This window comes from Struthio camelus, chromosome 3 (assembly GCF_040807025.1).
Source record: "Struthio camelus isolate bStrCam1 chromosome 3, bStrCam1.hap1, whole genome shotgun sequence".
NCBI classification, from domain to species: Eukaryota; Metazoa; Chordata; class Aves; order Struthioniformes; family Struthionidae; genus Struthio; species Struthio camelus.
This window is the reverse complement of record NC_090944.1, coordinates 77,391,376-77,416,542: the sequence shown is the minus strand read 5'-3', so window position 1 is coordinate 77,416,542 and position 25,167 is coordinate 77,391,376. Positions and strand designations below refer to the sequence as shown.

The following is a 25,167-nucleotide window of genomic DNA, read 5'->3' as shown; positions in this document are numbered from 1 at the left end:
ATAAATTGAACATTCAGCATTTGGGAGTCACTTTAAGAGTTACTATGTTACACGAATACACGTGCCCTGAGCTTGAATACATGCACTTCCCCCCGCATCTACCAAGCCCTAATATTTCCTGAGAAAAAATTAACAACGTTCAGCTCTTCCAGTGTTTCTCCTTGCCCTAAGGTTCTGTCAACAGAAAAGATACAGTACCTAAACTTTCCCAAGTGCAAATGCTTCAATGAACTTAAGGCTAGACACACACCTTTAATTTTATCCACTCAAAGGCACCACTGATATGCTGCACCTAGGTGCAGGATTTTTAGGAAACCATCCAAGGGACTTTTCTCAGGACCAGTTCGCAAGTTCTATTGAGTTTTACCATTTGATTCAGTGCTGGACTAGAAAATACACAAAAAGAGCTCCCCTACACAGGTCACTCTTGGATTCTATTCTAAAAGCATATCGTAAAACCACAAACTTAAGGCTATTAACAAGGAGCAAAATGACCAGCCTACAGACTAATACAAAACACTCACTTGAGCATGCCACTGTGTTCAGCATGCCAAACTTGGATCCGCTCTTCCCACTGCTCTCTGGAGAGTTTGTGCTGGTCCATCACCCTAACACATGAAAAGAGAAAGTAGCAAGATTAGACTTCTTGTTCTGCCATATTCACTGATGCTGATCTTGGCTACAGCTCTACTGAAAAATTAGTCTCACTAAGAAGTCTTCCTGAAGCCAAAAGGAAGATCCTACTCAGCCCAAAGATGTACTTTGTGAAGCGGAGCAATCCAGAATGAACAAAAAATGCCTTCTTACCCTGTAAAGCCTCTTTCTGGTCACTGACCAGCAGCACGAAAGGAGTAAGAAGAACATTGCAAAAAAATCACACATGCCACAGACACCAGATGGTTAAGGTAGAGCATAAGTCAATGTCATTCCTGGAATCAGACACACTGCTCAGAGTGTCATCAGGAAGCATAAAAACAGACCAGTTTCCTGATAAGGTACACTTATCCCGTGTGAGGACGGTGTACAAGACATCCTTTCCAGATATGGTATTTCTAGGATTGCATATTATGATTAAGGACACACAGCGCAAACTTCTCCTGAAGTGACAAATTAATGACAGAAGCCTGGAGGCATTCATGCTGTCAGTTACCAGCAAGGTAGCACAGTTTAGGAAAGAAAAGCTGAGCTCCAAGTACACTTCCTCTCTCTAACCCACCCAAAGAACATAAAAGCCTACTGTAATACAGTATACGGAAATGAATGAAGGAAAGAAAAGAAACACGTACACATAGTTCAACTTAATTGCTTTCAAGGAAAGCCTATATTTAACTGCAATATAAATTCCTGACAAATAAAAAACAACAACAAAAAAAACACTGAATCAAAACTCCTTCACCTTTGGGGGATCAGACGCTCTGAACTAAGGTATCCAGGCTTGTGCACATCTTTGCTGTAGTCTCCAAATTTGGCCTGCACAGCATAGGAGCCAAGGAGAACTGCTGTTTCAGGGGGACAGTAGATCTCATCGCTGAGGATCCCTTCCTTCACCTGCAGAAAGAAGAGCTTCTGCGTGATGTCCTGGATCAGCTCGTCGGCCACATCCTCTGGGAAGAACTTGGCACGGAACCTGAACTGGAGGGGGTTCTCCTTTCTGATTTCCTGAGCAGAAACCTGAGGACAGAGACAACACAAAACTAAGCAGGGTTGCAAACAAGAGAGTAAATCACTTTTACACAGAAAAGAGACTTGGGGCGCTTTCCTTAAAGAGTATCAGTTTTCTAAAATACATTTCTGTAGCAATCTCTCTCCAGCCAACACAGGAGCCCTTTCACCACCATCTAGCCAAACAAAACTCCCTGCAGAGTTTGGGCTAAACACGCTCTAGTGCTGTATTACAATTACTTGTGACGCTAACTTCTAGAAGAAGGACACAACAACACTCCCTACCATCACTTTTCTTTAACTAGTAGAGACAAACAGGTGCCACTTTAGAGTGAAGCAACTACCTCTGCCCAGCTTATCTCCTGTTGGCCGTGCCAGCTGGCACCAGACAAGGAGGGTGCAGTAGCCTTTGTGTCTTTAGGGGGAAAAAAATTCCAAGGCTATAGCCCATAAACCACCTGCAGTTTCATATTAAGTGACTGACAGCTAATCACTGGCATTCCTTAATTCCAGCTGCTCACTGGTATGAAAACACAGGGGAGACTTATTGTGTTCTACAACCAAGCCAGTAAAATTCTGCTTGCACAGCCAGCCTTGGTCACCCAAGAACGTGGGATTTACCACGCCATATCAGACGAAAAACTCATCTGCTCTTATATGCGTTTGACAGAGAATGCCTTACACCGCACAGATATGATACTCTGGCTGCCTCTATCAAGAGAAGGAGTTCGTACTTTCATAAGAGCTGCAACTGCATGAACAAGGGTGCACTAGAAACATCTGAGTTGTGTTACAGCTACTCAGCCTGGAAGCAAACTACTCTTTCTGATCAGTGCAGCAACTGATCCTGCATAAGGAGAGGTTAAAACTGTTATAAGCCAAGATGTTCTTCCAGCCACAGCAAGTACAGCCACTTCTATACGACTAGGCACAATATCAAAGTGCTGCAGTTGCTGCTCCTCTGAGAAGTGCAACAGGGCTTTTTACAATGCAGAGAAAAAAAGTAAGCCTGCACTAGGCCAGACCTCACCTAAACAATTCCCATGGAGGTCACTAAGTTCTCTCTAAAAATAATCTATGACTTATGAGAGTTAAGGAACAATCAACAACAGGTACTAGGATTATAAAGTCACAGCCAATAACACAGTACGCGTCATGTAAGCTTTAACCTTTATCAGCAATTAGCCCAAAGTCTGTTACCTTTTTATCTAGCTTCAGCCAAGTCTGGAAGCCTTTGTTGTCCACATACTGAAGACCAAAGTACCATACTTCTCGCAAACCTATTGTTTTAACCACCTGCAACAGAAAGGTCAAAAAAGTTATTGTATTTAACACTTCACTTGTACTTGTGGTGCAGGTATCCTCTCAAGTCCCACATCACCTGCAGGTGCAGGTAACAGCTCAGACCTGCTAGTCTTGCATCTCTGAGTTTGATATGGAAGACTAAGATAAACAGTTACTTATTTGATGACAGCAAAGGCACAGGCTAAGCTCCTAAAAGGAGATTCTGGGGATCTGAGAAACTAGAAGACACAAACAGAGCGAGTGATGAGCCATCAGTTGCTAGCCTGGTACGCTGGCAGCAGGTGGTGCTTTTGCTTGCTATGCCCACCTGCACTTCTTAAAACCCTAGTCGGTGAAGCAGGCAAGTTGCTCTCACCACAGCTGATGGTGAGACATAGCCTAAAGTTAGTACTAGCTACAGCTAGTTGGCAGTACTAATGGCTCAGGTGATCCTGTCTGCTAGTCACTAAAATTCATTCTGCTGGAGGAAGCAAATGAGGGATGCGTCACACAACTGCTGCAGTAAGTTCGCTGTATGGTTTTGGGAATTAAAGCAAGCTGCAAATAGTCTCAGTCAAGAGTGCTTTAAAATATATTTTCACAGCCCAACACTAGGACAAATTTCATTTTATGCATTGTAAAGACCAGTCAGACTAAAGATCCAGAAGCATCCTCATTGCCTGAATGGCACATTAACTACTTGGACATGTTCCTTTTTCTTCAGTGGAGGAGACAGGCTAAGTTGTTCCTGACCTCCTGCTCCTGCCTGCTTGTTCCTGTTGCTCAGTAGTTTGCTGCCAGATAATCTGCCTGTAAGGGTGCGCACTAGACAGAGCCACTGATCTGTGTAAGAGTTCTGGAAAGATCCACTACACACTCACCTGGATCATTTCCTTGACATTATTTGCAAAATCACTCCTTAGATAGTGCTGTCTGCACCATCCTAGGGAGCTGATCTGGGTAGGGGGCAAGAACCATTTAAAACTACTTTGCAACTAAAGAAAGTATGACAGACTTGAGGCTGCAGTTAGATGTGCTTTAACAAGCCTCAGATCTCACATAAGGACCTGTTTCACCCTGTTTACAGTACTGCTGATGACAGTAACAGCCAGAGAGCAGACTTACTGGATCAGCCTTGCCATGCTAACTGCACCTCCTGAGAGCAGCACAGGTGTTCTGTTCCAAAGTCCATAGCAATGATTTTGGGATACTTAATTAGCTTTTGCTTTAGCTTCCCCTTATATTTTCTTACTGATGAGCTAAGAGGCAGCAGTTTGCACCCAAGAATTTTCCTGTGAGGATGAACGGGAAGGCGAACGGGGAAAAACACACCATCCTGTTGAGCAATCTGAGAATTACTGCTCGTATGATACACTGATTAACAGGCAATCGATAAAGCGTAGTGATATGAACACACCAAGAGAGCTTCATAGAAGTTAGTAGGAAAAAAATGTCACTAAGCAAACATTCCTTTAAGGATAAAAAGGTTAGTGCCTGCTGTTTGAGGAAGTGGGATAGCTCCCTAACTGAAAACTATGGGCTATATGCAGCAGGCTGATTTATATATCCTATTTCAGTAGGGCCACAAGTAACTGTTTTACATAGTCATGTTCACTGTAACTAAAGAAAGGAAAAACAAGCCCCATAGCTTTTTAAAAAGAGATAGAGTATGAAAATACTTCAGCCTTGACTTGAATAAAATTATTTTTCCATCCTTCCCCAGATTGGCTTGTTTCACCACAGAGCTACCAGGTTTTCTGACCCTTCTAAAAACACCTCTAATCTTCAGTACTGGATTTTACTTAACCTATCAGAAAAGTAGTGGTATGTTGAGTGTGGTACTTCGTGCTGCACAAAAATAGTGCTGCGATGTTGTTAGAATGAAGTGTTGCATAAATCAAACAATTGTTATCAGGTCATTTTCTCTGAGTGTTATAGGGGAGGGAAAAAAAAAAGTACATTTTCTATAAAATAGAAAGCTTAGAAGTTGTAGTCCCTCATGTTCATCCCAAAACCTAAAGGCAAGGAAGGAGAAAGTATTAAGCTAAACTTCATAGTTTGGCCATTTAGGGTCAAATAACAAGAACAAAGACATGAACGTTTCCAGTTATCAGCTTATACTCTGGCAAATGGTTTGTAAGCTTCCTCCATGGCAAAACAAGGAAGAATTAAAAACCAAGGCATTTCTTATTCTTACAATGAGGAGGGGAGGAAGCACAAAATGGCAAATCTTAAGTCAACCCATTCCACCCAAATGGGCAAAGAACATCCCGGAAGCGCATAGGATTGGTTACAGCAACAAAGTAACTATGAGGTGGAGGAGGAGGTCTTGAGGTACAGTAGGGCTACTTTTACAGCCTATGTACTCCGCAATGAGGTAGAGTACGAGCCCTTTACATCAAGGATTTCAGAGACATCACAGAAGTCAACAGAAGCACTCCTGTGGAAAAAGCAAATAGTATTTGGTTTTGCAGTAGACTCAAAACTGATTTAACTATGCTGAGGGCAGAGCTTAAGTCATGTTCATTCAACAGAACTAGGCTAGTTCATGTTTAAACAAGGGCTTTCAATTCTTTGGTCATTTTATGTTTTCTTGGTCAGATTATCTGTCCCAAAGGAACACTGCAATTGCTTTAAGAAACTATTTTAACTGACAGCCTGCAGTGCTTCACCTACTCGTGCTGGTCAGACCCCCACTAAGGCACTGTCTCCCCATGTCACTCCCAGAAGCTGCCAGTGGCCCACTCCCTCTCATCCACTTGAATCTTTCCTTCGTCACCAGAAAGGTACCAGGTTCCCTGGGCCAGCCAACAGGACATACTCCAGCTAGTTTCTCAGCCCGTTACATAGGTTCTTGGAATACCTCAGAACATCACACTGTAGCCTCTGCAGAGGTCTGCCTTGAGCAGACCTGAACTGAATAGTCACAGGTTTCACTGTTTTCCCACTCCTTTTGAAGGGGGTTATGATCCACCTTATGTGCAGGGTGTACTTAAGCTAGCAAAGCCACTAAAGCACAAGGGCATTGCTCGAGTAATTCTGCTTGCTGACAGCCAGAGCAAGAAATCATCTTGTGGTTTTTAAGAAAAGCCTACATCAACACCCTTTCCCTCCCCCGTCCCACAAAGTGGTTCTGCAGTTCAAGTTGAGCCACTCCCCATACCTGTGAAAACCTGTTGTCTCCATGGACTTTATCTGAGCACAAACTCCACCCAAGATAAGGCTCTAGTAAGAGTTGCACAGCTGAACTGAAGAGAAGATATCAGAACAGTTGCAGCTAAATATAGTCTTCACCTTCCCAATTTTGGGCTGCACAGTTTACCTAAGTCTCTCTTGATGTGTAGTAGTGCACCCCAACAAAAAATAGGCTGCTGGTAGGACTTTCCAATCTCAGATTTTAAGCCCATCTCAAGCTATGGGACGTAGGGACCAAATCTTCACGAGGGAAGATTCATGAAGGATATGAATCTTCATATTCTATCCCTAGCGTACTTGCTTGCATCATTTCTTGCACTGGCTTTGGGAAGTCGCAACAATACAGGCAAAGAACTAGAAGGATCTTGGATCTGAAGCATCCTGCCTTCTCCTACGTTCTCAGGAGTCCGTGCTACTGAGCTAGAGGTCAAGGAAGTAGTTTCTCTTCTATCACAAAGACGACCCTGACACTTTAACAGACACAAACATTAGTGATATATGGACAAAATCCTTGTTGAATCTTAAGTCATAAGGAACATAGGACACATTTGCAGTGTGTGGTCTAAGGCATTCATCTTAAAAGCCTGGCTTTCAGTCATTCAGATTGTTGTACCCTCAAAGATGAGGCCTGTGTTCTGATTTTGGGTAGCATGGAAGAGAGGGGATCTGTCACCCAGGTGCAAGGGTAATCAGCAAGAAATGGAAAGTCAAATACTGAATGCTGGTTCAATAAAAATGCAGGTGTTTCATATGCATTTCACCAAACTTCCAATAAATCCCACCTCAGTAACAATCAAAAGGAATTCAGGCAAGAAATGTAATGCTAAATACACAATTTTAGTACTAGATTTTGTACTATGAAGTTCTGTAGGAATTATAGTTTTGTTTCTTCCTTTCACTCCTTCCAAAAAGTCACTAAATGTATTTTTTTAAAATAGTTCTCACTGAAAATCTGCACAGTTGTCATAAGGCCTAGCAAGTTCTAGCTAACTTACTGAAATGAGAAATGGTACCAATAATAGCTTGGGGGAAATTAATATTGTTTAGTCAGTTCTGCCTACTTGATTTAAAGCTCAACCAACCTTTGCTATCAGAGGACAAGGGGAGAAGTGTAAAGGAATTCCTGCAGTGCTTCTTAAACAACTTAATACGTGTAATTGTAGTTTGCATAGATCACATCTTTGTTTTAAGAGTTTGAGCAGGAATATCTAAAAGTAAGCTTTTATTTATTTTTTTAAACAGTTTTACAAGAGCAAGCTACTTAAGAAAAGCATAATAAAGTCTTACAGAAAGTGTTCTTCATTCAGTTTAGCTGTCTTCACCTGATCTTTTGCAAGTGTATCTTCAAAGAGACCTGCACAACTTGTTAATGCAATAGCAGGAAAAGTAGCAGTAAGGAAGGAGATAGACTTGGCTGCTCATGTCCTCCTCCACTTCAAGTCTCTGCTTTGTCCTGCTGCACAGGGGCTTCTTACAAGGCATGCTGCTATAGTTTTTGCATGCAGATCACAAACTTCTGTTTTTCTTGCAGTTTAGCAAACACATATGGCAAGTAGCTACCTCCAACTCTTCTTCTGAATGAGTGCAATGATATTCACGTTCCTTCAGAGAACGCCGCGATATCCACCTTCAACTGTGAAGACCCGATTCTAAGGTGTTCTATTCACAAGGACAACATTTCAACTTTAGAATTTGAAAAAAGTTAAGCTGTATTTCAAAGAGGTGCATTTTTACACAACAGCTAACAACTGTCTAGGTATTTTAAATCCCTTATAACACTTCATCACTCCGTGTTGCTAGGCAGACAGGTACGACTGGAACATAACATACCTGTAAAGATTTTTTGCTTGTTTCTTTGACTGTGATGGAATTTAGAGACCACGGTTAGGACCAAGGCCCTTTGATTAGGGGGTTGCAGAGCGAGCAGGGCAGGGGGAAGGGGAGAGGAGAAGAGGAAGGGGTTGTCAGGCAGGGAAAAAGGTAAGCCTGTAATCTAGTCTTTAAATAGAAAAAAGACACTTTAGTGTGAAACATACTTCAAGTTTAAGCGATAAGAGCCCAAACCAACCCCATTACTGACCTGGTCAAAAAGCTGTTTGCCTGTAGTATTTGGCTGGATGGCAAACTCCAGCTCTGCATCCATAGTAACAACTCGAACATTGATCTAAGAAGAAAAACAAAAAGCATTGTTTAAGAGGTATTGAAAGCTACTTTTCAGTGTTAACACAGTACCTTTGTGTACAACACAGCCACCATGCCCTTGATGCACTGCCTTAACCTTTATAACGTACACACTTAAGTCCCAATTAGATTTTTGTTATCACACTGGCAAACTTAATTGGGGCACTGACTTTTCTGGCTTATCCAGATTGCTTTGCAGGTTTTCCTAATCAGCACAGAATTGGATTGAGTTTCTGGTTAATTGAGAAGACATTTTAGAGTTGATTGTTTCTAGGCATAGAATCTCCTGAAGTGAGGTTTCCCATGAGTGGGCAGCAAAGTTGCCTGCAGGTCATCCCTTGGATTATGAAGGGCCCTAAAGACTAAATTAAGTTTAAGATTTACAGTTTAGCCCCCATTTATATTGGAGCTGGAATTAATCTGAAATTTTAAAGGCAAAAGATTGCGGATCATTCTTACAAAGCAATCACCATTGATCCAATTCACATTCATTCTTGCACTCAAAAATCTACTCAGCACATAACTGCTGTTCTTTATGGGTATTAAGTGATACTGCAGGGTTAGAGTTCACTAATAGCCATTGCTTGTGAACAAACAGCATAAGCCACAAGTAGACTGAAAGAGAAAGGGTACTATTGTAGGCAGAAGGCAAGAGAAGTTAACTAGTGACCAGAAGTAGTTTGTTAGCTAATGAACTGATTTAGTTAATCAGGAGATAAAAGCAGCAACCATGCTTGCAAGGTAGAGTAGAAGGAGCAAATTAAACAATCCCTTTTTATTAGGGAATTTGGCAATCTTCACTTTAGAAGAATTTTAAAAAGTGAGAAAGAGTGTGCAAGTTTCCAAGATCTCCCTTCCCCAACTGCAGCATGTGGGATCCATGGGGAAGCATGGCAGTGCACTGAAGAATCTTCCCCATGCCTTAAAAAGCAAAGCTTTCCCAAACAGTATTTCCAGAGTAGCAAGAGGGGGAGTGCAGATACCAAGGTCTCAAGAACAGTAAGCCTGTCGAGTTGAAGATGTGACCTTAAAAAGCTCCTGTTGCCTAATCCCATTCAACAACAAATCCCTAATCATATTCTAATCCCTGTCTACCCCCCTTCAAGAAAGCATATGCTCATAATCTGCATTTTTGTATTGTGCAAGAGTTATTTGTACTTCTGGCTGAAACACCACTGTGGGTGTAAAATAAGTATTACTTTAGAAATAAAAGAAATTAAAAGGACATGCTTCCCACTCTTTACAGAAAATCTGTAGGAAGTTGGCTGACCACAGAATTTCCAGTTGGTACCAGAATGCTCTTCTCTTACTCTATCACCTAAATGGTTATTTGCTATTTAAAAAAGAAAAAAAGAAAAGAAAGAAATATGCTATAAGTGTGAAAGAAGGTAAGTGCTTGGTTATCCAAAAGCTTCCAAGGACACCTGGGGCATGCAGTAAAGATTAATTTCTGTGTTTTCTCAAAGGGGCTGAATGGCCAGCAGGATAAAGAGGAATTCCCTGGTGTGCAGTCAGACAAGCTACCAGTCATATGACAGGCAGAGAAGACACAGCACATCTAGTAATTGTCATTTAAATGAGTTGATGACTGTCCAGGAAAATCCTGCGAGTGTCCTTCCTACACATTAAACCCTCTTACTTTTCCTCTCCTAATTAAAGTCTTAATTTCAACAAGAACATCATGTTTTTGACAGTATTTCTATAAGGATTTCCTACAGCCACTCCACACAAACTTTTGGCCTCAGAGGAAACGGTGATGAAGTAGGCAATCACAGCCTAAACCACTTAAAATCCTGGTTTAGACAATCTGAAAGCACCTTTTTATCTGTCAGGCTAAGAGGAGATCAAGGTTGCATTCAGCTCAGACCATATGAAACTCTCCATAGCACCAAGGCAATTAAATCAAAACCCAGGATGATTAAACAATTCAAGATATTGTTGGGGAGTAAGAGGGAACAACTCTGGCAGTATCCCAGGATTACAGCTGAGGCCATAACCAGAAAGAAAGCAGTTGTTGATTGCCTCAGAACACAGGTGGGAGGGAAGAGTGCATTAAAAACTCTTATTTTGTGTGTAATTGTCACATGGACATAACATGCAATAAATCCTAGACAGTAAAATCTAACTTCCCATTTTGTAGGCAGATGCTGTAAACTTATGATTATACTTTTATGCTCAAGACTAGCATACTTAAAATGAATAAAAACTAGGGCCTTAGGAGATTTGTGTACTAAAATATTACTTTTTCCACCACATAAGGCTTAAATATATCTTCCTTAGAATGCATAAAATCGCTAACAAATTTGATCCAGAGTGGGGAAAAAAGCCATGCTGTTGGAAAGGCAATGATATTTGCATTAAAATAAAAACAAACTCACTCACTCATGAATCATAAGAGACAATATAAACTGAGGAACTTAATCCACTGCACTCTACTGAACGTTAATCCTACGACCTCAGACTATTCAGTTGACTAACATTACCTAGGCTTCCAATTGGGACAGGAGAGTGGAAGTAAAATGAAAGGTGAAACTGGAGAGAACTTAAGTATATTCTTTAGATAATGGCATCACTACAGAAAGTTCTTGTACTAGAAGTTATAGGAGTTAGAAAAGGGTCTTTCTTGCTTTTAGCAATGTCCTCATGTCTTGGATTTATTAAACCATCCCTCTAATGACTAAATCAGTAGTTTAATCCATGGGACAGAGCAGCCTTTCACAAGCTGTGAACCACACAAGTATCTATTCTGGAAAATTAAGAATGCCATTTGAAAAACAGAATCAGAAAACATTGCCTCTCAAGTAGGCAATGTGCTGCCAGTCAGCTGAATGTCCACATATTCTCTGTTTAAGATCCAGGACCCAGAAAGGGACCCAAGACCACCTTTCAATCCCTCCCTCTCATAAACGGTTCCCAGATATGCCGGACACCAGTCAGAAAAGCACCTGTAAATGCACAAAGTCTGACACCACTACGGCTTGTTAGTTCAGAATCTATTTCTAGTTGCTGCCAACACGGTACCTGTGGGGTTGACAGTCCACCTCCCGATATTTAACTGCTCCATTGTCAAACATCCTGTACTGAAGGGGAAAAGGAGGATGGGCAGGAACCCCTCTTCACCCTCAGCCCACCTACCCAGTAAGCCATTTGCAGAGCATTTCATGTTCTGATGCATAAAATCCAATTGCCCTTAAGTTCACTTGCATCATAAAATGGGTCAGTGAAACCATAAAGTTGTGCAAGTCATTTAAAATTCTTCACAATTTATTTCTAGTGAATCCATAAGATAAAAGGCAGTAAATACCAACTTATACACACAACAGGAGAAACCAGTATTCTATGCGCATATCCTTATCATTATGCGGCTCTAAATACCTCAAACGATGCTCAGGAATGCCTTCTTCCTCTTCGCAAGGAAGGATAAAGACTAGAAGCTCTTAAATAGCAGGTTTGCAAGTGCAAATGCTTGTGGAAATATCTTTCCAAGCTTTGGTAATCAGCATGGCGATAGCCTAGATAAGCATGCTTTCTTTCTTCAGTTGCTGAATATCTGGAAATCCTAGGTCAGTGGTTAGTACACGTACATAGATCAGCCACGTAGTACAGAAGGCATTAGGGTTTTCTGAAGTGCCACACCTGCACAGCACACACTGAAATAGGTGCATACAAGCCTGTTAAGACTTCCTGCATGTATCCAGACTATCTATGTAGCACATGGACACAGTTCTGCCTATGAAGTATCAGGCCTTAACAGCAGCTAAAGAGGGAGTAGTAGTATTAAGAATTTGGCAGAAGTCAGTCTGGCTTGCATTATCACTTCTACAGGTCTGTACACAATTTCTGCTTTTCCACCACACAAGCGACAACTACTATCGTAGCTGTAAGAAATAACAGACAAACTTTTCCCCCAGAGTTGCAATGCACCTGCATGAAGTAATCCCATTTCAATCTTGGCAACCAGACCTGTTTGTAGATGTGTACACTGATTAGGTTTCAGCTAATAGGAAAAGCTATTTCACGTAGCAGCACCAGGAAGGACACTAGAACAGCTCTCTGTTCACTTGCCTCCTATGTAGTGGTGTTTGTTGGTTCCAGGCCCAACAGCAAAGAAGGGAGACCACATTGACATCAGCACAGTATCCATCAAACTGAGAGTTAACTGATGGAGTAAACATACCGCCAGCTCAGGAAAACTATTTGGAGAAAATTCTCAACTTCCATTAGGAAAAAACCCCCTAGAGGCTCCAGCCCTCAGAATTTTCTTGATGACACTTCAGTGTCCGAATTTCTCCATCTTCCAAAAGTTACTGAAGGCAATAGCTAACAGTTTAGAGAATGAAGAGGGGAGAGGACTGTTCTGGGAGAACAGGTAGCTTAAATAACCCAAGCAACTGGAGAGGCATTAGATCAGTTTATTATACTAACCTTCAGTACTTGACATGTTGGTATTTATAAGAATACAGCACCTAGAACCACCTCTGTTTCTTCCAACAGAATAACTTACCTAATGGATCAAGCCTGATCTAGTAATATACTTGATGTTGTCTCATTTGGCATAGACTAGGTACATAAATCTGAGCCATGAGAAATTAGGTACACAAATTGTTATTCAGGTGTAGTAAATCCTGCAGGGATTCTGTCAAATCAGGAGAGAGTTTCGTGAATATCAAGCCGATATCAATTCTATCTGGTGCTGCAGGATTGCTGAAGTGAGACTTCCCTCCCCGGTGGACTCAGCACCTACACCTTGCTGGAGGTACTTGAGACACACACGTTCTAACTTTCGCTCACCAAGGGCTTAAACAGGGGTGGGTCAGTGGTGAGAGTAGGAAAATGTAAGTATTCTCATGGTCCCTGAGAAGGCAGCGTACACTTGTAAGTCTACAAATTGCACCCAGCCAAGAACTAAAAATAAGCTGTTTAGGAGGACGGGGCTAGAATTCAAAGATCTTGGTAAGTCAGAGAAATAGTTAGAAGGTTTACACTTGGGGAGGTGAGAACGGACAAGAGACAAATAAGTGACCAAATCACAGGCTGGCAAACAATGGACTACAGCAGGTCTGTAGACAAGGATGTGGTCTGTTATAATCCCTAGACAAACATCACATTTCCCAGCGTGATGCTATTACATAGAAGGAAACATTGCATTCTTGAGTATATTTGTCACAGGAAGCCTTAGAGAAGGTGGCTATTCTGCTCTGCTTGCCTGACAACTTGCCAACTGGAACGCTGTTATCCAAGTGTGGATGCTTCTGTTGGTAGGGGGCAAGTTAATCATGGGAAGTCAGCACTACAACGCAGGTCAGGTTTTTTTCCCCCCCCTAAACTGTGGGAAACAATGGGTTTTGTTAGCCTGTCACCAGTTATAGATCTCTTCTAAAAAGGAGTCATCTGAAACACGAAATGTTTACAAAGAGAGCCAGCAACTTAAACGAACAAGGAGGGGAAAAAAAAAAAAAAAAAAAAAGTATTTCATTTTGCAGACAGTAACAGGAAAAGAAACAAAGAAACAGTAATTGCTGGAGTGGTAACATATTGGGATACTATATAACCACTTTCATGCAACCTTGCCCAACATCCTTTGCACCTGCCCCCACCTCATTGTGCCTTTTGGGGGGGGGGGGGGGAGGGAAGAGGATATCCAGAACACTGCCCCCAAGAAGCTCGAATCAGAGGACAAATTACAAACCTTTTGGGACAATCCGATTCCTGATTCAGAGAGCGGTGAAGAGATGTACGGCATGATATGGGGGAAAGCTCTTCAATATGAACCACATACATCTCCACTCCTCTGACGCCAGAATCCTTTCAGCGCTACCTGCCCAAGGTCTGGTATTTCGGAGAGGGCAGCGGCAGCACAGCAAAATAGCCTCAAGTGCCTTACTGACACGCACTTAACTGACAAGACTATATCTACACAAGCATTCTGCGCTGACTTAACCAACCCAGTTTCTCAACATACCTTGTTTAAAAAAAACAAAAACCAAAACCAAAAGAGACCTGATTGCGAACCAAAGGACGTATTTGGTTTCAAATCTCATTGTGCTTTCACATTGTTTCTGCATTACAGATAAATGGGAACATTAAGTCACATTCCATTGAAATTCCTCTGAGTTTATGAAGCAGAGTTGGATGCTACTGCATTTGCGACTGGTAAGAGAGTTTGATAGCCTGCCTTCCAGTCCTTAAAACCTTGCTCACCTTCCCTTGGTGTGTGTGTGGGGGGGGGGGGGGGGGAGAGAGGAGGAATACCACTGAGGGTAAATATACGGGTATATAATAAATTAATGTCAAAAGCTAGTACTTCATTTCAGATTGTCCAGCATGATTGTTAATATCTACCAGTCAACTTCAATGCTCATGAACATAATTTTTTGTAATCCTCTTCAGCATTTAAGAAGCAATAACTATGTCAGCAATACTTGATGGAAATTTCCTAAGTTTACTCAAGGCAATGGAAGTCCAATTTGCTACTTTCACGTAAGGTGAAAAAAACCTTATGAAAACTTATGCAGAGACTTTTCTGAAGAGAAAAATTAAGCAATGTGAGGGAAAGCCAAAAAGGGAATTTTAAAGGAAAATTTGAGAGCTAAAGACTCTTTTGGATAAAGAGAAAAAAGGAAGGGGAAGGAAAACCTTGAACACCCGAATTAGGGCAGCCAACCATAAATTCCAGTTTTAGTAAGGCAGGTTGAATTTTCTGAAGAACGTCCTCCTCGCCTCCCCAGCGTAACAAACAGATCACAAGAAAACCAATCCATCAAGTTTTATTTTGAGGTCAGGTCACTTGACTCTTCCTTGTGAGATAAGGCAAAACCTTGCACGTATTTAGACACAAAGATAACCCCAGAATATGAATTCTAACCTTTTCAGTTTATACTTAGAGTAGGAGACACCATACTAACTTACATACCTATCTCACCTTCCTTAACCAAAGCCTGCTATTTCTTCTGTCAGCATGTAATAATACTGCAGAGCAGGCATCTGTGCAAAAAGCAGAGAAATAAAGAACTGAAATACAACCATGGCTTATCTTAGTTCAAAGAGTTACACTCTATATGCCAGAAGATCATGCAGATTACATGTAAATATGGGATGTGTGCATGACCCTGCACCTCTCACAGCCCTTGCTCTCAGATGACTACACCTCAGCTTCAGATTTTCAGTGTTCTCTGCCTCTGGTCAGCTCTGTACAGTTACCACTAATATTTCAATGAAACAGTAAAGCCCATCCAGTGCTCTTCCCAGAAAAGGCTTTCTCCAAAGTTTCCCTCACCTCTATCCCAAGCTGCATCATTCTGTCTCCAATTATGGAGAAGTTTAAAAATTGTGGCACAGTTTCCCCAGGTCTTAACAAGATATAAAAGCAACATAATTTAACCCTGAAAGGCCTGAAAATATTGCTTTTATAGTTATAGTTAGAGAACCCAGATGCTTTTCATGCAAAATACCTAATCCTATTTTCTCTGAGGGCTGTCTGAACAGTTTATTTTGAATACAGGCCAGGGCAGGAACTGGCAGGAGGGTTTAAGGTGTTCTACTGAAAAAAGACTAACATCTGTTTTAAGGAAACTCTGATGCTGTATGATATCGCATTAGCATTGCGGGAATATTTATATACAAGTAACAGTTCTTTCTTTCAACCACACACAACCAGTTCCAGTAAGGTCATCACGGCACAGCTCCTTGTATGTGCAAGTTGCCCTCAATGGATGCTAGTATGGATTTAAGAACATAGACTGCAGCAACAATTGGTCCTTTGTACCTAAAGGATAAATACAGATGGAAACTGCGGGCCACTGGATCAAACTCCTTCATACCCAGACTATTTTGTCATGACAGCTGTTGCATCCCATTAAATACAATGCAGTTGCAAGACTAAGGCTTTACATGTGAGGTTTAAATAAAGCTCCCACAACCAATCCACAAATAAGCTTTGTTTCAAAAAGTCAGTCAGAGTCCAGAAGGACTCTGCGGTCCTTTGTGGCCTTGCATGAGTTAGAAGTATCAGTATGGGGGAAACTGTAGATAATACTGAGGTTTAAGCTCCCAAGTTTTATTTTAAAGTCTTTAAAGCCATTTAACCTCTTCAATATTTATATCAGCCAGCTATGAGATAACACAAGCCTTCTGCAATTCACACAAGAGGGAAAGAAAAAAAAAAAGCTTGAACAACTTTTAGTCCTTGCCTGTAATATGAACCACAATCCATGGCTCAAATACCATAACCAATATCCATAATCCAAACACCATTTCATACCTGTGTTTTCAATTCAGAAAGAATAAGTACACAACAAGTTACAGAGAAGCTGCACTCCACAGCACCAAGCCGCAACAAACCAGAGCACCACCCAAAGATGTGGATAATAAGTAAAAATATCATAGCCTAAGAGCTTTCCATGAATCCAGTCCCCCAAACTGGGGTCTTTTATTCTGATGTTTATGAAGAGGCACAGATTCTAGAGAGCAGCATGTATATGAAAAGCTGCAGACAGCAGAGTCAAAAGCCTGACAGATTTTCACCTTGAAACACAGCCTACCAGGACACAGGACTCCACATTTTCTGGTAGACTCTATATGAGCAGCACAGAGTCTAGCTTAAGGTACAGCAATGGTTACTCTGAGTTGAAAGGGTGGCACAGTAGATTTCAGGGGCAGCAGGAGGCAAACACAAGGAGAGGCTATGACTTACTCCTAAGGATTATGCCCTGAGAGTTTGAGGGGGGACAAACAACTGGCTGTTGGATACATGTTCTCAACAACCATGCTCTTCCCTGAGGACACATCACAGGATGCAAAGAAGGATTTTTTTGTGTGTGTGTGTTTTTTGTTTTTTTTTTTTTTTTCGTTTTTTGTTTTCGCTCAGAAGCGAACTGGAGAAGATCAAGGATTTTCAAAGGCATGGAATGATTCCCAGGCAAGGAACAACTAAGCCACCTAGGACTTAGCTTGGAAGAAAGCTAGCTGAGGCTAGAACATAACAGCGTATAAAGTCATGAGTGACTGGACAGCGTGGATAAGGACCAAGCACTACTGCCTTTATCAGCGGAAGAACTAGGGGGCATCCAAGCTGGTCAGTTCAGAACAAGAGAAAATAGTTCTTCAAATAATGCTGTAGCAAGGACTTTAGCAGATAACTTTTTCAAACAATTTGAAGGTTATCTATGAAAACCTTTGTTACAGCCTATTGCAGATATTGACTTTCACATGGTTTCAAGGGGACACTGGACAAATTCATGGGAAGGCATCAGGTAACTTGGTATATAGAAACTTTCAGCATTCAACACTTTGCAGCTCAGAACAAGAGCAACAGCACATACCTTCAAATACTCTTCCCTTCTGCATTGGCTTTTGGCCAACATTAACTGCATAATATCAGGTGAGGGGGACTTCGTACCTGACCTGGCAGGGACATCTGCTGTCTTGTAGAAGTGAAAGTGCAGAAAGAAGGTGAACAGCTTTTACATGAGGAGAAATAACAGTGTAATGAATCTCACTGGGCCAGGTAATAAGGTATCTTCATTTTGTGTTCTAGTTACAAATACGTTTGCCACAATGAGATCTGTTGCTTGGATAAGTCGTCCTTCACTTTTACCTTTTTCACAATTAGGCTCTTTTGCTTTACCTTATGAGCTTCAGTAGAGCACATTGCACAGCACTTGCAAAATTTGAGTGGGATTATGTGATGTGATCACCCATCAGCCTGATCTACCTCCCATGTACTTCAATGATTACACTTCCAGCCAAGGCACTTCAAACAGTGTGCAACAGCTACTATTTGCTCCCAGATGAAGGTAGGCCATTGCAAGTCCTGGAACAGCAGCTAAACTGCTACTAAAGGATTGCACTCTTGAGAAACTGCAGGTAATACTGACAGGAAAATTGTTTGGAAAAATCAGCGAGATACCCCTTTTAATCTCTAAAACAGCATCAGGGCTGTATCCCTTCTGAGATGAAACTTGTCTCAGGCCCTTCACTACTGAAGCATGGACATTCAACAAAAAATGCACCAGTGATTCACAAAACTCAGGGTGGGTTGGGGCAGAAAAACTTTCAGAAATTTGCCTGCAAGGCTATACTAGTTTTTAAAGGGAAAGTTATTCCCTCCCACACTGAGATCACCGAATATCAATTAAGCAAACCCACCTGCCAATTCACATCACATACTCTGTGCATCAGGAGCTGGCTAGTGTCAAATAGGGTAATTCCATATTTGCATCTCAAAGCCAGCTGAGAGCTATGGGCTACCTTGTGGAGGGGTCCCAGCATCTCGCCCACCCAGAGCTGCACCATATGCATCCAACTGCAACAGTCATTGGTCATCAAGCAGTAAGGTTTCTCTTGCTTGCTTGGCTAGAATATGAGCCCTGCATTTTAATCCTTACACACATTTTTTATTTTAACTGACAGCTGATGCTCATCAGTCTCAGGTGAACACATGGCTGCGAGTCACATTCTCTCAAAGATGAGAGCAGATGTGGAGAAATCAGGTGATCTTTGAAGTAGGGACTAGGACAAGAAACAAAATCTAGATCTCAAGAAACAAGCAATACAAAGACAACATGGTTAGCCTGCTGCACTGAGCTAAGCCTTGTCTCTTCACTCGCAGAGTCAGCAGTTACTTTCTCCCTTTCCTAGGGAGGAAAAGATCCTATACATTGCTCAAGAAACACCTGCAACTTCAGTTGCTTCAGCAAAGAGCTGCACTTCACAGCTCATAGGCTAAATGTTACCTAATGCTGAAAAAGCAGGCTTCAAAGCAAGCACACAAAGCAACTATAATATATTATTTAACACAGCTTGTAGTGCGCTTCAGTGATCTTAGGCAGCCTTGCTTCCCTTCGAGGTCAACTGAGCGATTATAGGATCTACAGTGTGCATAACACTCCCCGGACAAAGTGCCAAACAGGAATGTCATGGATGCAGGAATGTTCAGTGGTCATCAAGAAGCCTTATTCTCGAAAAGTCCTGATCTACCATAGCTTGTTTTTTTAGTGGATAGAGGAAGATGGTAATGTGGGAGGAGGGAGAAGAGTAGGAAGGCTTATCCCCTCCCTTCCCCCACTCTTTAAGAAGGCTAAAAAATTCTTTAAGTAGTGACTAATACAACAGTTAACACACTTGATTTTGCCACAGCAGCTAACATCCTAGAACAAACTGACCTCAGAAACACTTACTTACTCAACTCATACGGTAATTCAGTTTTGAGCACCATTATGAGCTCATTCTCTTATTTCTTTAGTCATCTGAACTACTCCCCGAATTTACTATTAATAGAATCCACTGCCTTCCTTTTGCAGCCATGAGTGGGAGTGCTTGAACTTGGCAAATGTAAGCTTCCCTCTGTTTTGCACCAGAGTACCCACTTCCTGAGTATCAAGCGCACCAAACAATATTACCTAATGGTGCAATTCATGCTTACATGGCAAGGATAAAAACTTATTCCAGGCTAAAACTACAGTTAGCCATGAGCTGAGAGTGTTTTTTAATCGGTCTCATCCACAGTAATATTACACTCCTACATTTAGGAGTGCTTAGTAGAAAACTGACGGAACAGGTTTATTATGAGCTTTAGGATATGCAAAAAGTAACCTGCATTTCAGTCCAGTTACATCAATCTGCTGTGAAGAACTGGAAGATGAAAACTTATGTGAAGAGTTTTGTTTTCTGCAGCTAGCAGATATGTAGTCAAGAACAAACCAGATGTATTTGTGAAATCTGAACAGTTATTACTTCTATTTAGAATGAATTCCCATCACTAAGCTTACATCTCTTCTGGCTGGCTTACGACAGCCTGGTTGAATTCTAATGCCGTAAGCTGTTTACAGAGTGCCAAAGGCCTGGCTAAAGACTTGCATGTTGTCTTCCAGTTCTTTTCCAGAATTCATGTATAATTCAACATCAAACAGGTATGGAGGACTTGTTTAACCACTTAACACCAAGCACACTAGCTCATTATTAATAACACAGTGCTGGAAAAAACCTTCCAAGTCTTCCATTCCAGTTCCCTGCTCCTACAGGCAGATGCATTAAATTGCATCCTTGTCAAGCTTTATCTTAAGGGACATTAAATCTTGGAATAGTCTCCTAAGACCACTAGCACGGGCAAGAAATTGAATTGCCCTAATGTTTAAAAGTCTCCTAAGCCATGAGTTTGCTTAAAGCAGTTCATCCTCCTCTTTAGCATTTAAACTCTTCACATTTTATACAGCTGAAAGCAACCTGTTTAATTCTACCAGACTAAACAAGCCAAGCAGCCACCTTTCACGAGGAGGCTTTCTGCCTCCCGTCATCCCAAAACCCTCTCTGGGTTCTGCTTTGAGTTCATTTTTTCTGCCCAAGAATGACCAGAAGATGACCACAATACATTCAAGGAAGTATTTCACCAGCACCTTCTATTAGTGCTTTCCATTAAAGAAACTTCATGCATTATAGCTCACATAGACAAGGCAGTCATCCTATCACTAATTAACCTACATCATTCTCTCCCATATAGAGAGACCTTCTTCCCCCTTTCCTGCAAGTTCAACTATTGAAATAGGATCCCATTACTCCTTTCCTTCAGTCCTCTCCATATAGTGGCTTCTGCATCAGTAATAGCCCAACAGCATGGCATTAGCAGATTTCATTAGTATGCTCACCTTTCTGAAAATAGGCCATTAATAAAAGTATTGGATAAGGCTGCCTCTTGATACGATCCAAGTATTTTCCTCTGTGCCCGACCGCACTTACTGCTGTCCTCTTTGGAGAGGCTTACTCACATGCACACAAGTATTGCATATTCTTGTGTGACACTACACCAAACGCTCTACTGCAGCTTAAACGAAGCTGACTTCATTTTCTGAAGCTCTTAAGTTTTTTCCTGAGAGGAAAAAAAAACCCACCCTCAATAAGGTAAAGAACACTGATAGGTCAGATCACATTAACAGAGCTATAGAACAGATATCACATTTCCGTCTCCTTCTGTAAGTAATGTTCATTAATCCTCAGTCATGCAGTACTGTCCACAATTTATTAGACCCATTTGTTCTGCAAGAGGGTTTAATTCAGCTACAATGCTGTCCCTTTAATGAATCATACAGAAATAGACTAATACCATACGGACCTAGGGAAAATGCAGTGAGCACACAGGCACTCCTGTAGTGAAAAGGAATACAAAGCCGATCAAGTAAAAAGTTTATTTAGCATTTCATTTATTTTCAGATAGTACAGCAAGATTTGGACAAGATGACCTCTCTTGTACTTCCCCACGTAATAACTCACCATTCGTTTAACCTAATGAATCACTATGCTAGACAGAAATGCATTTCATCAACAGCTCAAATAAGTGATCTCAGCTGAAAATACAGTAATTTGTACAAAAATTTAAACATTTTTAGCCTACTGCAGAGATCTTGTTACTTCACAACTGTCACACTTTGCAGAACATCCATGCTAAATTACAAATTGAAACTGCCTGAAAGCATTTATATTAAAAATATTTATTTCAGTTATTTTCTGGATAGTTAGAATTTATTTTGAGCGCTGTAGACATGCATCAGAAAAATCCAACTAATTACTTCAAATATGGCTACAGAATCTGGAATACAGTCAATTTTCTAGCACTTTAGTGATCATGTATTTTAGTTGAAAAACCCCCAGTGTTCTAGTGTTAGTGCACTTGTTGTTTGATTACTGTAAAAGAAGAAACTTCAAAAATGATGCATAAGGTCTGCTCGAGTGCTTATTTTTTGTTAAAACAACAGCTTCAAAGATTCAATTTAATGGGTTTCTTGCTAAAGTTTTGGTTACTGATTGCAAGTCAAGATTTTAAGATGAAAAATTGATGACCAAATTGTCAGCGTTCACCCATAGCAGCATGAAATCTGCAGGCAATGTTATATTTACTTACACCAAGCAGAAACAACACATGCAGACATGTGTGGAAAATAAACATTAAGTATTCACATCAAATATCCAAGAGAAACTAAGGCTGCTTCTTTGTGCTCCCTAGGAGTTTATACTGTTGTTCCTCAAGCATGCCAGAGGTTGTTGTCCTGTTCTGAGTGCAATTCTGCTTCTGGACAGACAGCTTTACATCCCCTCCCACCATGCCCTGCAAACTGATAGGAATCCTATTTAATTGTATTAAGAGCAAATGAGCTGGGCTGGAAAGAATCCAAATTCATTGCCTCAGTCTGAAACAGTCAGGCTAAACCGTTTTATTAAAAAAATCCCTGCAACAGTCCTCCATTTACAGTAAATTGGTAGTTAGCAATACTGATAAGCAGATTAAGTACAGATTTTAAAATAATGCTTATACTATACAAGAAGACATTGCCACACAGCCTTGGCCATAAATCCCAGCCAGTAGGTCACATGTCTCTGAAGTTATTAGTACAGTTGACAATCGTCCTTCCCCTGCGGCTTACACCATCCACCTATCACCATTTTGTCTGTGCTGTTCACCAGGTAGTCAGCCAACAAGGCAAGAAGCCATATCAGCATCCATGAGGAAACATGCACAAAACTAGGCCAGGTAAAAGGAAGAACGTGGCTGTAAACAGGTCTTTTTTGCTTGGTTTGGCTTTTTTTTTTTTTGGGGGGGGGGGGGAACAGATTAAAGAGTTTTTCCACATCTATCCATGGCTTTCAGTATGGATTAGTCCTAGACCAGGATTTCAGATTATTCTAACTAGGGTATTCCATAGACAAGAGTCTGCATAATTAGCAAATGGCTAATAACACAGTTTTTTTATACACATATGCACACACATATATACACACACAAAATTTATGTTCATGCTTGGTAAATTAGATTTTCTACTCCAGCCTGCAAAAGGTTATTTTCAGAAGATATTTTAATATGCAGTAATATATCAGCTACTGCTAAAATATAATCTAGGGGAGACTAAAGATACAGAAGTTCTTAAAATGATTGTGAGCATTAGTTTTTATTGGAGGTTTACAGAGACCACAACATAAATTAACCTAAACACCTCATTTCTGAAAGAGGACAAGTTAAACTAACTTAAATGTTATGATAAAATATTAATTGCTTACTACCTTAAAGATAAGCTTATTACCTTAAAGATAAGATGCACCTAATAGTCACATAAATCCTTCACGACACTGCATTTTAAGAAATATTGCCTCTATTGGAAAAAAGATAGCAGCAATAACATGGTCCGACTATGGCCAGAGTTCAAAAATGTGTTTGCTCCAATGACTACTTAGGGCTTTACATTAGGCAGCTGGTCCCTCAAGAGACTTGCTGTTTCTAACCGCAGAGGGGGAAACAGATTAAAAAACCCTCACCCCCTGCCAGCAAATCTATAATTCGGGATGCAACAACGATACAGGGACCGAGGAAAAAGAGGCCGATGAAGAAGGTTTGTTCAGTTAAAGGGCAGGAGGGGAATGCTTTTTTCTGATGACGACCAGGATGGACCAGCAGCAGTCCCACCTGCAGCACTGCAGAGAATTGCACTAAGAGGCCCCGGGATTTAGTTTTTAGATCACAACACAATACAAACAAAAATGAAATTTCTTATATATTTACAAATACACGTGATTCCTGCGTGGAAATGCATACCGCGGATAAACACCAAGAGCAAGTCCGTGCTGTTTTGCCATCTCACTGTGAGAATATGCCCCCCAAAAAACAAAGAAAACACCCCACACCTCTTAAGAGCTACTCCAGAGGGCTGCATTTTTCCAGACACAGGACTGTTTCAGAAAACAAAATAACCCACTGCTCGTCCTCTTTGGAGGGGGCTCCCGAGGCTCTTCCCCGCCGGGGGAGGCCGGGGCGCGGCGCTGCGCGGGGCCCCGACGCCACCTGCTCGCCCACCGCCCCGCGAGCGCGTTTAACGCTTCAGCATCGCGCCGCGGGGCGCGTTGGCGTTTTTAAGCGAAGCTGCTAAGCGGCTCCAGCCATCGCTTCTGCTTGCACGAGCCACCTCTTCCGTCCGGGGGCTTCTTACACGAGCCAGGGGTTACTCGCACACGGCGGGGGCTCCGCGGGGTTCGCCGGGGGCGCAGCGCCCCCCCCCCCCCCCCGCGGGGCAGGCGGGCACCGCGGCGGCAGCGGCGCGGCTCCCGGGGCAGCCCACCCCGCGGCAGGCCGGCGCCCCCCGGGCCCGCGGCGTTGCCGACGGACGCGGGCAGGGCCGCGCACCGGCTGGGCCCGGCGGCCTCCCTTACCGGCTTCGGCATCTTCCGCGGCGTGGAGCGTTTCCTCTTAGTCCAAAGGCAAACGTTCAGGCACCAGCTGTCTCGCCCCAGCCGAGGAGGAAGGAGGAGGAGCCGCTCCCAGCCACGGCGACGGCGCAGCCCGCGAGTGCGGCGCCGGCCGCCCGGCGGCGGTTAAGTACGCAGGTGGGGCCGCGGCCGTGACTCACCGCCGCCTCCGCCCGGCCCCGGCCCCGGCCCCGGCCCCGGCCCCGGCCTCGCCCCGCTGCGGCCGGGCACCCCGCACCCCGCGCCGCCGGGAATCCCCGGGCGGCGGCAGCAGGTGCCGGCGGCGGAGAGCCCCGCCGCGCCGAGGGAGCCCCTCACCGCCGCCGCCGAGCCTGGCGGCAGGGCCCCCCCGCTGCCCCGGCCTCGAGGGGAAGGGGCTGGCGGTCGCGACCGCCACGCAGCACTGGCACCGCTCGTTGTGAGACGCGCTTCTTGTATTTAACGTAAAGTTCGTCGCCGGTCTCTTAACAGCTGCGGTGCGTCTCCACGTCCAGAATCAGGTGATACGGTTACCTTAAGAAAAACCCCAAACCCACAGGACTAACTTTTGTATGAAAGACTCTTTGCAGCAATGATGGCGTGGGAGGGAAGTCTGAAAATCCACCCAGGCTCAGAAACCAGAGG

General features: G+C 42.5%; 2 protein-coding genes across 3 annotated transcripts in view; one reads left to right on the top strand and one right to left on the bottom strand.

Moving 5' to 3' along the window:
• The window catches only part of SYTL3 (synaptotagmin like 3), a 59,496-nt gene extending 49,505 nt beyond the window's left edge, over window positions 1-9,991 (top strand). The window contains exon 17 of one of the 2 annotated variants that reach the window (XM_068938579.1): window positions 9,789-9,991. The gene's annotated coding sequence lies outside the window, so the exon portion shown is untranslated. Of the gene's footprint in view, window positions 1-7,672; window positions 7,804-9,788 lie in introns of those variants that run through there. The other variant, XM_068938581.1, reaches the window with a different exon arrangement.
• The window catches only part of EZR (ezrin), a 37,645-nt gene extending 12,905 nt beyond the window's left edge, over window positions 1-24,740 (bottom strand). The window contains exons 1-5 of the mRNA XM_068938584.1: window positions 24,508-24,740; window positions 8,222-8,305; window positions 2,863-2,958; window positions 1,397-1,671; window positions 525-608 (exon numbers count right to left, since the gene is read on the bottom strand). Of these exons, the coding sequence (XP_068794685.1) occupies window positions 525-608; window positions 1,397-1,671; window positions 2,863-2,958; window positions 8,222-8,305; window positions 24,508-24,519 (551 nt within the window). The 5' untranslated portion in view covers window positions 24,520-24,740. The remainder of the gene's footprint in view (window positions 1-524; window positions 609-1,396; window positions 1,672-2,862; window positions 2,959-8,221; window positions 8,306-24,507) is intronic.
• Between the last annotated feature and the right edge of the window lie 427 nt (window positions 24,741-25,167).